At 42.0% G+C, this 13,569-nt stretch overlaps 1 protein-coding gene across 2 annotated transcripts in view; it reads left to right on the top strand.

The window, feature by feature from the left end:
* LOC120221181 (protein FAM13A) overlaps positions 1-13,569 on the top strand; it is a 283,092-nt gene that overhangs the window by 256,455 nt on the left and 13,068 nt on the right. For both annotated transcript variants that reach the window (XM_039218435.1, XM_039218436.1), the window contains 6 exons: positions 166-304; positions 1,011-1,092; positions 2,087-2,307; positions 2,959-3,042; positions 11,119-11,214; positions 13,240-13,323. In XM_039218435.1, the coding sequence (XP_039074366.1) occupies positions 166-304; positions 1,011-1,092; positions 2,087-2,307; positions 2,959-3,042; positions 11,119-11,214; positions 13,240-13,323 (706 nt within the window). The remainder of the gene's footprint in view (positions 1-165; positions 305-1,010; positions 1,093-2,086; positions 2,308-2,958; positions 3,043-11,118; positions 11,215-13,239; positions 13,324-13,569) is intronic.

Raw genomic sequence — 13,569 nt, 5'->3', positions numbered from 1 at the left:
AGACCTATTTAATAGATGGGACATATAGAGCTCAGGGTCATAAAGTAAATTGGTAGTCAACTTTCTCTTATTTGAGAGGACGAAGACCATTGGGACACCCCCCCCCCCGCCATGCTGCATCCCTTTCCCCAAGGCAAAGAGTTCCCCACACTGTGTCCCTCACAGGCGACGGAGCTCCTCTCTTGGGTCCTACGATGATGAGCAGGAGGACCTGACACCTGCCCAGCTCACACGAAGGATACAGAGCCTTAAAAAAAAGATCCGGAAGTTTGAAGATCGATTTGAAGAAGAGAGGAAGTACAGAGTAAGTGCCTCCTTGCAGGGTTCTCCCTGACCCTTCCTGTCCCCTAACATGATGACATGTCAGCAGCTCAGAGGAGCGATGGAAGGTCAAGGGAGATTTCTAGAGAGCCTCAAAACAAAAAGGCAGTAAACGCTGATAAGTCCCAATCATCATGTATCAGCATTTTCCTGGCACAGGGTATTCTTACAAATAATTGAACGTTGTAGTCGACATCTTATGCATTTATCAATGAAAAGGAATGGGAAAAATCATTAAATGACATCTTCTAGTTGGCTAAAACTTTATTCAAGATTATCTTCTAAAACTTCATTAGCACTGACCTCATTCTACTCCCAGATCTATCTTAGTTAGCATGGCCCCCAAGAGTGGCAAAAAGGCATTTGCATGGTGGTTACAGTGTAAAACATACACCCCCCTGCTTTCTGTTCTGTTAGCCTGACAGCCTGAAAACAACTCATGAAAAGGGGCCATGGACCTCCTAGAAATCCAGCATTTTGCCTCTGAGGAATTCTTTGAAAGTATCAAAAACAACCACACATAAAGGATAGTGGAATTACACCTGTGACGTTTGCTGTGATTGTTCATGTTTAATTTCTTTTTCCAGTACTACTTGACTTTCCCTTCCTCTTTAAAACAACCCATCACCAAACTTTTCTTTTTCCTGCCCAATTTGAAAACATTTATGTTAACTATTCCCTTTTCTCAGCCTTCCCACAGTGACAAGGCAGCCAATCCAGAGGTTCTAAAATGGACAAATGACCTTGCCAAATTCCGGAAACAACTTAAAGGTAGGTAAAGTTCTAGACCCATAGCATGACTTCTGTAAAGCAAGCCACCTGTGCAATTCATGATCTCACCACATCTTGACCACTGCTGAAATATTTTAGAAAAGACCAGTTCCTTGTCTCTGCTTCCCAGTGCATGTGGTGTTCAGGGGACCCCTTGTCCTTGTCTGTCCATGACTCGATCATAGGTCAACTCAGATAAGATGCAAATTCTGTAGCATTTCTCCATTTAGCTGAATCATGAATTTAAGTATGGTGGTTTCAATTCAACACTTATTAAACACAGATGCATATGAAAAGAATTTGATCCTTGTCCCTCAAAAAGCATGCTATCTTTTAGGAGATAGTTGTAAACAACCAAATAGAATAGAAAAGGAAAATAACTCCAAAATGAGGTATGTAAGTTATCCAGGAAAAGTTGGGCCAGCAGTTGAGTGCTGAATAAGTAAATACCTGTAAGCAGTAAGGGAGAGAGTATAGGAAACATCTGTCACATTCTGAGAACAGCAAACCTGTTGGTGTGGACAAAGCATGGATGTTGCATAGCTAAAGCTTTCCCAGCAATTTGGGTTAGTGAAACATTCCACATAATCTAAGAAAACGTTGACATTTTCTCAGGCTTTTACATAATAACCCAAGGATTTCAACTACTGTTATAATAAGATAATTTCTTTTAAAAAAAGATGGGAGCCTGGGAGGCTCCGTCAGTTGAGTGTCTGACATCAGCTTAGGTCATGATCTCACAGTTCATGGGTTGGAGCCCCACATCAGGCTTGTGCCTGGAGCCTACTTTGGATTCTGTGTCTCCCTCTCTCTACCCCTCCTCTACTTACACTCTGTGTGTGTCTCTCTCTCAAAAATAAATAAATATTAAAAAAATTAAAAAAAATAAATTTAAAAAGATGGGGCTAAACAGTTATTACCACCACAGAAAAGCAATCTGGGTTCAGCAGACATCAGTTCTCATGTTACACCACCTCCAAATCTTTTCAACTAGAGTCAAAACTAAAGATATCTGAAGAGGACCTAACCCCCAGGATGCGGCAGCGAAGCAACACGCTCCCCAAGAGTTTTGGTTCCCAGCTTGAGAAGGAAGATGAGAAGAAGCAAGAACTCATGGATAAAGCAATAAAGCCCAGTGTTGAAGCTACGCTGGAATCCATCCAGAGGAAGCTCCAGGAGAAGCGGGCAGAAACCAATCGTCCTGAGGACATTAAGGTGTGGTGATTCGGTGAAGGCCCCAGCTAACTGGTAGTCCTAAACCATTCCAGTCAACATGGTAGAAACACAGGACCCAACACATAGGTCCCAGTGGGAGGAGAGATGTGGTGACGCCTTTGCAGACCTCCCACACCCTCTTCTTCCACACTCTTAGATGTCTATGGAAGCAGACGAAACAGCTTCCGAGTGTTATCACTGTAGGTACTTTGGTTTATGACTACAAATTGGAAGCAGAAAACTCTGTTGTACAGATCATAGAAGGATCTCATTCAGGCTAACAGACAGTTTGATGAGTCTGAAGGATTATAGACAGACCTTTGGGACTGTGTAACTTGCGACTGTAGTCACCACCTGGGCCATTGAGCTGAGCCCCATGTGCCTTGCCACCTTGCTTACCTCAGTATTCAATGTGCCTCTGCTGCCACATGGGAGATAAAAGTAGCTGATGATGCCTCTGCTGTGCTATCCATACTTCAAGCAAAAAAGTCAGGAAGAGCTAATTCCTAACTGAGCTTTGAATAGAGCTCAGAGGAATTATTGTATGAGGATTCTCTTTAACGCTACTTGAGAAAATTTGTTTAAATAAAGAAGTTGGGATGTTCATAAATGTTTCCCCCTCTTTCACTTCTCTATTCTTTATGTATTCAGGATATGACCAAAGACCAGATTGCTAATGAGAAGGTGGCACTGCAGAAAGCTCTGCTATATTATGAAAGCATTCATGGACGGCCGGTATGTGAATATACTGAATTTTTTTATTGGGGTGAACTCTTTGGCTTTAGAAAGGAATCTTCTGTGTTCAGTATTTTACACTTGAGTTTTCCTGATGTTTATACAATTACTACATATTTTCACTAGAACTAACCTTTCTGAAGACTTCTTCAGAAGTCTTCTACTCTAGAGCAGATGCAGAGTTTGAGTTCCAAAGAAAAATTAGTTTGCAACTAACATTTAGTCATTCATGTTTGGCTTCAGAAGGACAGTGATGGAGAGGTGTGTAGATTATAGATTAGAGCACAAAGCCCTAGAGACTTCACTGGCCTCAGATCTGCCCCTACAAGCCATGACTGGCTCTAGGCATTCTTATCCGTAAAATGAAGGTGTTAAACTAGTATGATCTACCCTAAAATTCAATCTCTCTTCAGTGTAGTTGTAACCGGTGTTTTTCTGTAGAGAAATTCCAGCCACCGTCCTGAACCAAAAGTGTGAGGAATCCGAAATATGCTTTGCCTTTTCACTGCAATAGGAAGCATTTGAAGAGATTTGTTATTCAGCAAGCGCGTTTATTGCATGTTTGTGTGAGTCCTGGGGGAGACCGTGACATGATAGGCTTCTGCTCTATTCCTTAAGGAGCTTGTAATCAGATATCCTTGTCAGTTACTCCTAGTGACCTTCTATTAAGAGTGTTGCCAAGCACCCAACAAAACAAGCTCTTAAGAGCAGGTGTTAAAGAAGCATGAAGTTTATGTTCCCAGAGGGATTTTTATATAGGCAAAATGCATAGATCTCTCCTCCAGCCACAGCCCTGGCGGTATTATGGAGATGGTATTTTCAGGTAAAATATACTCTTTTGAATAAAGAATTGCTTCCAAACTAGAACTGCACTAAACTCTAAGATCTGTGAAGGCAGGAATTCTGGGTTTTGTTCACCAAACAGTGCACCTGTCCTCAGCATCTAGTGCAGAGAACTGGTACATACCATATGCCCAGTGAACTATCCATAGATTGCATCCTCCATGGTATTTTGGTTCTGAATTTATTAGGTTTAAATTAAAACAAAAATCTGGAGCTGCTGCTGATTGATTTTGCTGGCCTGTCCCAACAGCGGAAAAATACTGGTGCTCTGGGATAATGGTCCTGTTTCAAGCCAAGTTTTGTTTTGGATTTTTTAAAGGCATTGAACCAAATAGTAAGTGCAGTGGAGCACAAATATATTGTGAAACTTTGTCCTTTTCTCCTGGAGGAATCAGCACTTGTAGAAGTGGAACTGAACTCAGCAGAGAGAGACCCCTTCTCCACTGTAGGCTCAGAGGCTTTCAAGTACAGCTCTCCTCATGGCTGCCAGGCAGGCAGGCAAGGAGGTGGGACTCATGTGCTTTCTTTCTCCATGTTCCTTCTTCTCTTCTCGCTCTGTGGATTCACATACGACATTGAGAGACTCTTTTAAAGACTTCCTTGCCTGAGGCCCCGAGATCTCTCAACTGCTTTCTCATTCCATTCTTCACTATCAGTTCAGGGGCTGTTTCCAAGTGTTTGTTGCTCAGATTTGGGCACAGATCATCTCATTCTGCCTGGGCTGAGGCCATGTACAGGGACTAGGATGGGAAAACCTACATTCAAAACCCAGCCCTACTGAGACTAGTCTGTTGGCTTAGAGCTACTGCAGTAACCTCAGAGATGCCTGTTCTAGGTTGTCATGGAGACTGGCTGACAGACACACGCACACATATTTACCTGTAGGCTATCTGGCCTGAGGTGTAGGGTATGGTGGCTTGGCAGCAGATTTGGGGAGCTGCCCAGTCAATGATGTTTTCACTTTTGCTACAAGTATATATGTTCTTCTGTCTATGGCCTACTTCTTATTAAATGATAGAATCAGGAGAAAGAACACGTATTTTTTTTTTTTTAGCACTCTTATTAGGAATGTAGGGGTGCCTGGGTGGCTCGATGGTGAAGAGTCCGATTTCAGCTCAGGTCATAATCTCACGGTTCGTGAGTTCAAACCCCGCATCAGGCTGTGTTGACAGCCTGGAGCCTGCCTCAGATTCTGTGTCTCCTTCTCTCCCTCCTCTGCTTGTACTCTGTCTCTCAAAAATAAATAAACATTGAAAAAAAATTTTTTAAGGAATGTGAAATCTTAGTTCTTGACCCTGCTTTGTTATTCCCTTTTCTTCATTGCTCTTCTAGATGTTGGAAGAATACCCTTTTGAGTCCAGATTCTAGCACCTCATAGGGCAGGGAACAAGTGCTCTAGAACTTTGAGTGGCATTGGTTGCTGGATCCCAGTCAGACTCTATGCCTCCCTCTGGAACATGATGCTCCACCCTCCTCATGAAAAGCAGAGTTCATCTGATATCTGGCCAGTGTGAATATCAAAAAGTGAACTTTTCATTCTTAGATTTGTGGTGTTACCATGGACCCTGAACTGTAAATACCATTTGGGCAAACTCTTCTTAAAAGAAAAATACATGTATTTCCAGAGCAAAACTATCATTCCAAATTCTAACTGTTGTTTGGTTTTGGTTTGTTTGTTTTTTTTTTTTGTTTTTTTGTTTTTTTTTAGAAAAGCACGTGCTCAAAGCTCATGGGTTTTTGCGAGTCTACAGATTCTCATTTGAAAGGACAATAAATGACTGTCAAAATCACAGGCCAAAACAGTTGTCTGCCGCTTTGTAGATTTTTTAAATACTTGTTTGCTTTAACAGTGCACTCTACAGATTGACATATGTATGAAAAACAAAAACACACTCATTTACATAAACCTCTATTAGTTACTATGAAAGCATGTCCTTTTTAACATTTAAGGATTAATCTTATCAAAGTCCATGTCACAGGAAGTATAGCACATACCTGTAGGTCACCATATTTCCTTTGCAGACCACTCCTTGATGGTAATGTAGAGGGGAAGGAATGAGCTGCTTGCTCATAGCTTCTAGTTTCTTCTTGATTCTGTTCCTCATCAGTAGATTTTAAAGTTGTATTTTAATACCTTGGGAACTAACATGACACTGAACACACTATGTTCGAATTTAAATGCAAACTTCTTATGTAAATACTGCCCTTTGGTTATCTGCTATTTGAGATTATCTGATCTTTGCACCATCTACCTTTATTACCTGATAAAAGATGGAAGAGTTGCCTTTTTCTGAGTCGATGGGCCAAAATGCAGTAGTTCTAAGAATCCATCTCATGTGTCTTCTCCTGCCAGTAGTTCTATGACTCAGAGGTATGCCTCCACATACAAACTCAAATCACGTGTTTTAAAGAAGATTTTGAGGTGGTATATTTTCTTGTCTGTGGCATAATTTCTCATAAAGCGGTGCTTCTGTGCTAGTGTTGATAGCTAGAACTCAATGTAGGCAGAGCTCTGAGCTTGGAAGGCAGAATTCTTTATATTAAGAACATAACTTGGTCAAACCCTATTAGAGGAAAATGCTTCACTTTGACATTTTTAGTATGTCTTAACTGTGTTAAGATTCTGCTTTACTTCACGTCTTGCTCATATGTGAATGGAAAGAAAACCAGGCTGGTCAGTAAACCTGGGTTCCAGACCCCGATCTCCTGCCTTGGGCAAGTCATTACCCTCTTGGGTACTTAGTTTCACCATGGTTCTAGTTCTGTCTTTATCTTCAAATTAAAAGCATCAGTCATTCTCTCTTTGACCTTTGTTGCACTGTCCAGGTAACAGACCCCAAATGCGTATTTCTGTAGGGAAGTTTTATCTGAGGCTAAGACAAAACCATCACAAAAGATAAAGGCAGGCAAATGCAGTTGTCTCATCAGTCCTTTGTAATTTCTGTCCAAGACATTCCTCTACTTAAATATGGGTTAATTATTGGCTGCTGTTCCCATGGTACCTGGAAATATTATCTGAGACTTTAAGAGCAACCAGATAAAGTGGTAAGAGACAGTAGATGATTTCTTTTAATCAAAAGCAAAGACAGAATGAGAACTGCTACCTTCACCCATTATATCTTCATATCGAGGCTTTTGTATTGTCCTGATTTGTATGCAAAAATACATCTCAGTAATCACTCTATTCCCACACTAGAAAGCCATTCAGAGCTACCACATAAATGAAAATTGAATAAAGGTTTGAGGCAAGAGGAGTGAAAGTATAATAGAAAATAGTGTGTATTACATACTTGGCCTAAAGTCATTTCCAAGCAACTGTAGATCATAAGGATTTTCTAATCTGAATTCTATAGTTTACCAATCAGGAAATTAAGGCTCAGAGAACTTTACTGGCTCATTTAAAGGTCAGTTCTTGGTCAATAACAGAGTCTCCAAGCAGACTATGACTCAAGAATAAGAGACATCGACTTCCAGACAGTTTTCCCATGGACCGTTTAATATCAACTGACTCTTTGTGAACAGTTCAGCCAAGGCCCTTCTTGCTTTGTTTATGTAACTATTGGTTAGATTTTTGGCTCATTTAACAAATCCAGTACTGATAATTGCATGTGACATGGCTTTATGGTGAGTGAAAATTATATTAACTTAGAGTGTCACCAAGCCTTTGGCTTCAGATATATTTCATGAGAATAATTCTGGTGTAAATCAAGTAGTATCAGTCCTTTCCACCTCTAAGACTTAAAGATATTTAATATTTTCAGTGTTTAGATATTTCCATCAAGTGACAGTGTTAACTTTGGTGTAATTATGATAGGTTTAACTCTCCATAGTCAAAAACCAGACTCTTTCAAATCACTCACAGGTGATTAGTTACTGTAGAGCATCAATTTAAAACATGAGCAATTCATGGAGTATCTAAATATCAGTGTCATAACCCAAAAATTAAGCCAGTGATCCTTTTCATCTACTCCCACTAGAAAATTTGAATGAAGAATTAGAAAGGAAATTGGTTTCTGTCAAAATTGCCATAGCTGTCTGGTTTCACCAGGTAAGTCTTCTTTTAAAATCCAGACCATCTACAATCCAAAGACGTTTATGCCAAGCAACAAGTAATAGGATGCAAGTCCACAATGGGGAAATGCTAGCTTCTTATGGTTATTTTTAGTTTGTTTTTTGGTCACTAAACTATTGTTTATCTTGAACAATAGTATTTCCCCACATGTCATGTATTGAAAATTAGGATGTGCCTTAACCTCAAATGCAACACATTTAATGAATACATCTTGTATTTTAAAAGTTATTCCGTATGTTCCAGCCCTAAATCTTGTCATTTTGCATGTGAGATTGTACAAGTGACTCCATTTCTACTCCTCAGATTATCTGTGGCTGTTGTTGACCTCTTGTTGATGTATGGCATATAGAAAGGAGTACAAATTATAAATACAAATCTTGATGCAGTTTCACAAAGCAAACAAGTCCAGGCAACCAGCTCAAGAAACAAATGTTGCTGATCCTCTGGAAGCCCCCCTCCCAGCCCCTTCCGGTCCTTTCCAGGACCTCCACTGCATGAAGGAAAACCACATCTTGACTTCTAACACTGTAGCTTCTATTTGATTATTTTTCAACCTCCATAAGTAGATTGTTACAGTATGTATTCTTTAGTGTCTGACTTAATTTATTTGTCTTTATTTGTGTGAGATCAATTCATGATGCTGCCTGTAGCTGTGGCTCATTCATCCTCATTCTGTATAGTATTCAATTTGGGGAACATACCTTATCCACTTTGTTGTTTTCCATGTGGATGGTTTCTAGGTGCTGCTGTGAACCTTATTCTGTATGGCTTTTGGTGAGCCTAAGGCCATGGTTGTTTGGTATCTACTTAAGAGTGGAACTGAGGAGTCATATGTCCAGCCTTAGTAGACACTGCCACATAGTTGTCTTGAGTGTTCCACTCTTCAAGGCAGTGAAGGAGAGTTTCCATTCTTCAGCATTCTTGCTGATGCTTGGCACCATCTGTCCTTTCACATGAGCTGTTGTGGTATGTGCGTCCAGAAGTAACATCTGTAGTTTGATCCTTAGACACTCTTGTGTAAAATGATGTCTATGTTCCCGTCCACTTTTGACAATCATCTGTGAAATACAAATTTTAAAATTCCTTTTGATATGGTAGCAAGAAAAAGGAAAATGCCATCCACCTTTTAACATTGTGACATTAGGAACAAATATACAAAAGATTACTTAGTGCTATAAATAGAAAATAAGTCCACAAGGTGTTTTTGCATAATGGTAGGATCCTATCCTGGCACGTGACGTTTGTCCAAAGTCCACTTATTGTTGATCACTTTGAGAAAGGCAAATATAAAAGGGTGAAAAGGAATAACCCATTCATGCATAATCCACAGTTGTCTTCAAAGCTGGAGGCCCAAAAGGCCCATAAGAGAAATGGTCAAAGCTAATGCTATTTGTGCTTCCTTACCTCTGTAACTCGTGCCTTATGTGTGCACAGAAATAAAGCAAGACTTTGTTTTAGAAGACTAACAGCAAACTCAAAACAAAGATACTTAATCCCTTTTGCCATTTAAGTAAACAAGTGAACTGCATGCATACCTATACATTTTGCATACATATTCATGTTTGAAATAATTTTGCAGATATTCATGGAATATTTCCATTATGTCAGGCACTGAAATAGCTTCCAGGGATACAAAAACACAAACACCTGCTATGAAGGGCCTTACAGTCTTAAAAAGAAAAGAGATGAGCCAACACATAGTTACTATAGGGCATAAAATGTGTCATCCACGGGGCTGCTCTAACAAAATACCATAGATGAATGCCTTATAAACAACAATTTATTTTTTCAGTAAATTATTTTTCAAGTGAAATTTATTTTTCACTTGACAATAAAGTACTAAAAAAAAAGAAAGAAATTTATTTCTCACAGTTCTGGAGACTGGGAAGTCCAAGATCAAGGCACTGTTAGATTCAGCATCTGGTGAGGGCTCTTTCCTGGTTCACCAACAGCCATTCTCTTACTGTCCTTACATGACAGATGGAGCAAGGGAGCTCTCTCTTTTATAAGGGCACTAATCCCACTCATGAGGGCTCTACCTTTATGACCTAATCACCTCCAAATGCCCCAACTGCCTAATCCATCACATGAGGGATCAGGTTTCAAGAAAGGAGACTGGCAGAGACAGACATATTCAGTCTATAGCACAGCATGTGTGAAGTTACAAAGTATACACAGGGTGCAGTAGATGATGCACAGGTGAGTGAGCAAGTCTTCCAGAACAGGGGATGTTGGAAGATGCTGCATGGGGGAGATGGCTCTTGATCTGGAATCTGCCAAACCAAGGAGCAGAGAGGAGGCATTTGCAGGGTATATGGGACCAGGCGGAGAGGTAGGAGACAGCCTAGTTGATCTCTGGAGCTTGAGGTGTGACAAGAAGGAGGGAGGAGCAACAGATGACGAGGGGCTTCTAGTCCCATCTCCCAGGGGGTTGTCCGTCATTGCTCCCAACTGCCTGGAGAGGCTGTTCTTTTTTTTTTTTTTTTTAATTTTTAATGTTTTATTTATTTCTGAGCGAGAGAGAGAGACAGCATGAGCAGGGGAGGGTCAGAGAGAGGGAGACACAGAATCCAAAGCAGGCTCCAGGCTCTGAGCTGTCAGCACAGAGCCCGACGCGGGGCTCGAACCCACGAACCCGTGAGATCATGACCTGAGCCGAAGTCGGATGCTTAACCGACTGAGCCACCCAGGCGCCCTGAGGCTGTTCTTTAAACATCTGTGAGCGCCCTGCCAGATTTTAGGGCTCTAGGAGGAGTCAGTCCATGCGGTCTCGCAGCAGATGTTCCTTGAATACCTACTGTTTGCCAGAATCTTGTTTTTAAAAACAATTTCATGGGGAGAGAAACATGTAAAACTCATGGATTACAGAGGCACACAGTAAGTATAATAAAAATACATGCTTCTTCCCTGGACCCGAAACACCTGGGAAGTCTGGTCATAGCTTTGACTGATTGATAGCAATGCTGCTAATTTCCAAAGGTCTGCCGCTGAAGTCATTATTTTAACATTCACTGGCTGAAAAACATTACCAGTTTTTGTACATTTTGCAAAAATGGCAAGAGTGGAGTTGAATCATCTATTTCCCCCGGGGCCTCGGCTTGAGCAGCTGACAGCCTGACCCACAGAGGCAGGCTTCTCAGCTGTGTCGCTCTCGTTTCCAGGTAACCAAGAATGAACGCCAGGCCATGAAGCCACTGTATGACAGATACCGGCTGGTCAAACAGATCCTTTCCCGAGCCAACACCATACCCATCATTGTGAGTACAGTGCCTTTCTGTGGTTGATTCCCTCCTGGAAGGGGCCCTGGCTATGTTGAGAGCGCCCTAACCTGCCTTCTCATTAAAGAGTAGTCTTTAAGAGTTAAAACCCGTCGTGAATGTTTATGGCTCATACGCTTGAGGAATGCAGAATTTACCAGACTACTGAGATTACATTTGCCAAAAATGAGCAAATGTGAAGCTGATAGAATTTTGTTTTCTTTTGGGTGACACGCTTTGACATACTCATCAATCTAACTCATGCTGGGCTGACCCGCCATGCCCCCCATCCCTTTCCTCAGAGACACAGTGCCAGCAGGACAGGGCTGTGCTTTCTCTAGGCCTCTCCAATCCACAGACCTCTCTGGTCCCGAAGACCCGCTGTTAATAATCATCTCTCTCCCTCAAGAGAGGGATAGCCCCCTTGGGAATCCTACCTAAGAAGAAACCCTCTAAGGAACTCAAGAGAGCCTCCTCTTTTTGGAGGCTGCAGACAAGCATGAGGTAGAAGAAAAGGAAAGGAGGCCACCATCCTCCAACTTACATGTAATAGCTTTGGCCAGAGAAGGTTCCAGCAACTTGCCATCAGCTCCGGGAAGGCCTGTCAGGTGCTGGCCCAGCTTGCCCTCCTCCCATATTCCAGTCTCAGCTTTTCCACCCAGCTTGTGAGTGGGCGTTAATGGCCTGTCCTTCTCTTGGGGAATCACTTGCCTCTGGTCCAGTGTTCTCTCCAGGAATGCTGGGGGCTTCCTCTGCTGGCTTTTTAAACATTTCAGTCAGCAGACATGGCCTTGCTTTTATGTGGTTGTTAAAATGCATGCTTATTTAGCTGCCTCTCTTCTCTTGCTTTAAATCTCTTTGTTTAGGGGAGCCTGGGTGGCTCAGTCTATTTATCGTCTGACTCTTGATTTCAGCTCCAGTCATGATCCTGGGGCTCTGGGATTGAGCCCCCCATGGGGCTTGGGATTCTCCCTCCCTCCCTCTCTCTTCCTCCCTCTCCCCCACAAATGCATTCTCTCTCTTTCACATAATCTTCTACAAAAGTAAATTGTCTTGTTTCTTTTTTTTTTTTTAAAGATTTTATTTTTAAGTAATCTCTGCACCCAACAGAGGACTCAAACTCACAACCCTCAGATCAAGAGCTGCATATTCTGCTGCCTGAGCCAGGCAGTCACCCTCCTTGTTTATTTCTTTCTTTTTAACTTTTTTAATGTTTATTATTTTTGAGAGAGAGCGAGCCTGTGAGCAGGGAAGGGGCAGACAGAGGAGACACAGAATCGGAAGCAGCCTGAAGGAGGCTCCAGGCTCTGAGCTGTCAGCACAGAGCCCAGCATGGGGCTTGACCTCATGAACCTGAGCTGAAGTCAGACCCTCGACCGACTCAGCCTCCCAGGTGCCCCGCTCCTTGTTTATTTCTAAGCCTGAGATATGATCTTTATATTTCCTTTGACAGTGTACCTATTCATAGGAATGAGGTTCCAGAGACTTTAGGAAGGTATATTAGAAGAAGCTACTTTTCTAGAAATTTTTTTGCAAAATAAATAGTAAACTAACCAATGAAAGGATTAAATCTAAGGAATTCTTTCATTCTCCAGTTAGGAACCCTTAGTGCCCCTAAATAAGAGTCCCTGAATAAGGTGAATGTACAACAGGGAAGCCACCTGCTGGGCCTATGTTGTTCTACTTGAAGCTTGTAACAGTTCCAGGGCTCCCGTACGTATCGTGATCAGGAAGCAAAGAGGATGAGGAGCACACGTTTCTCCTCAGGTCTGTTCTGCATTCGGTGAACACACTCACGTGCGGTTTTGGCTCTCCTTGGTTTACATGTGTGGGCTCTGGAGCAAAGCACTGACTTGGACAAAAACTTTGGTTGTTTCTGGTTTTCTGGGAATTTTTGGTAGGGGGGGAATTGGGTTAGAGTATATAGTTCAAAGGCAGTAATAGACCCTAGTGACTTGGAGGCAAAGGCCTGGTGGGAAAGAGAGGGGGGTTCACAGTGTAACCGCCTGTCACCACCTGTCACAGGGATCCCCCTCCAGCAAGAGGAGAAGCCCTTTGCTGCAGCCAATTATCGAGGGCGAAACTGCTTCTTTCTTCAAGGAGATAAAGGTGAGGCCCTCCTGCTGCTCACCTCATGTTTAATCTGCATCGCTCTGCTCTCCCAGCCTCCCTTGGGCCCTCGGTGGTGGCTTCCTGTAGTGTGCCTTCAAAATCAGTAGCGCGCAGAACCTGTGAACAGTCCTCTCTTACTGATACTGTGGTCAAGCTGCTTTCCTTCATTGCATCTCATTCCCCTGCTTGTTTTGGTGTCTTATTTGTTGTTTGTTTTGTTTTTATTTTGCTTTTCAGGGATTT

The sequence above is a fragment of the Hyaena hyaena genome, unplaced genomic scaffold (genome assembly GCF_003009895.1).
Source record: "Hyaena hyaena isolate Hyena2069 unplaced genomic scaffold, ASM300989v1 scaffold_764, whole genome shotgun sequence".
NCBI classification, from domain to species: domain Eukaryota; kingdom Metazoa; phylum Chordata; class Mammalia; order Carnivora; family Hyaenidae; genus Hyaena; species Hyaena hyaena.
Note: the sequence above shows the minus strand (reverse complement) of the source record. Positions and strands in the feature narration are given on the sequence as shown.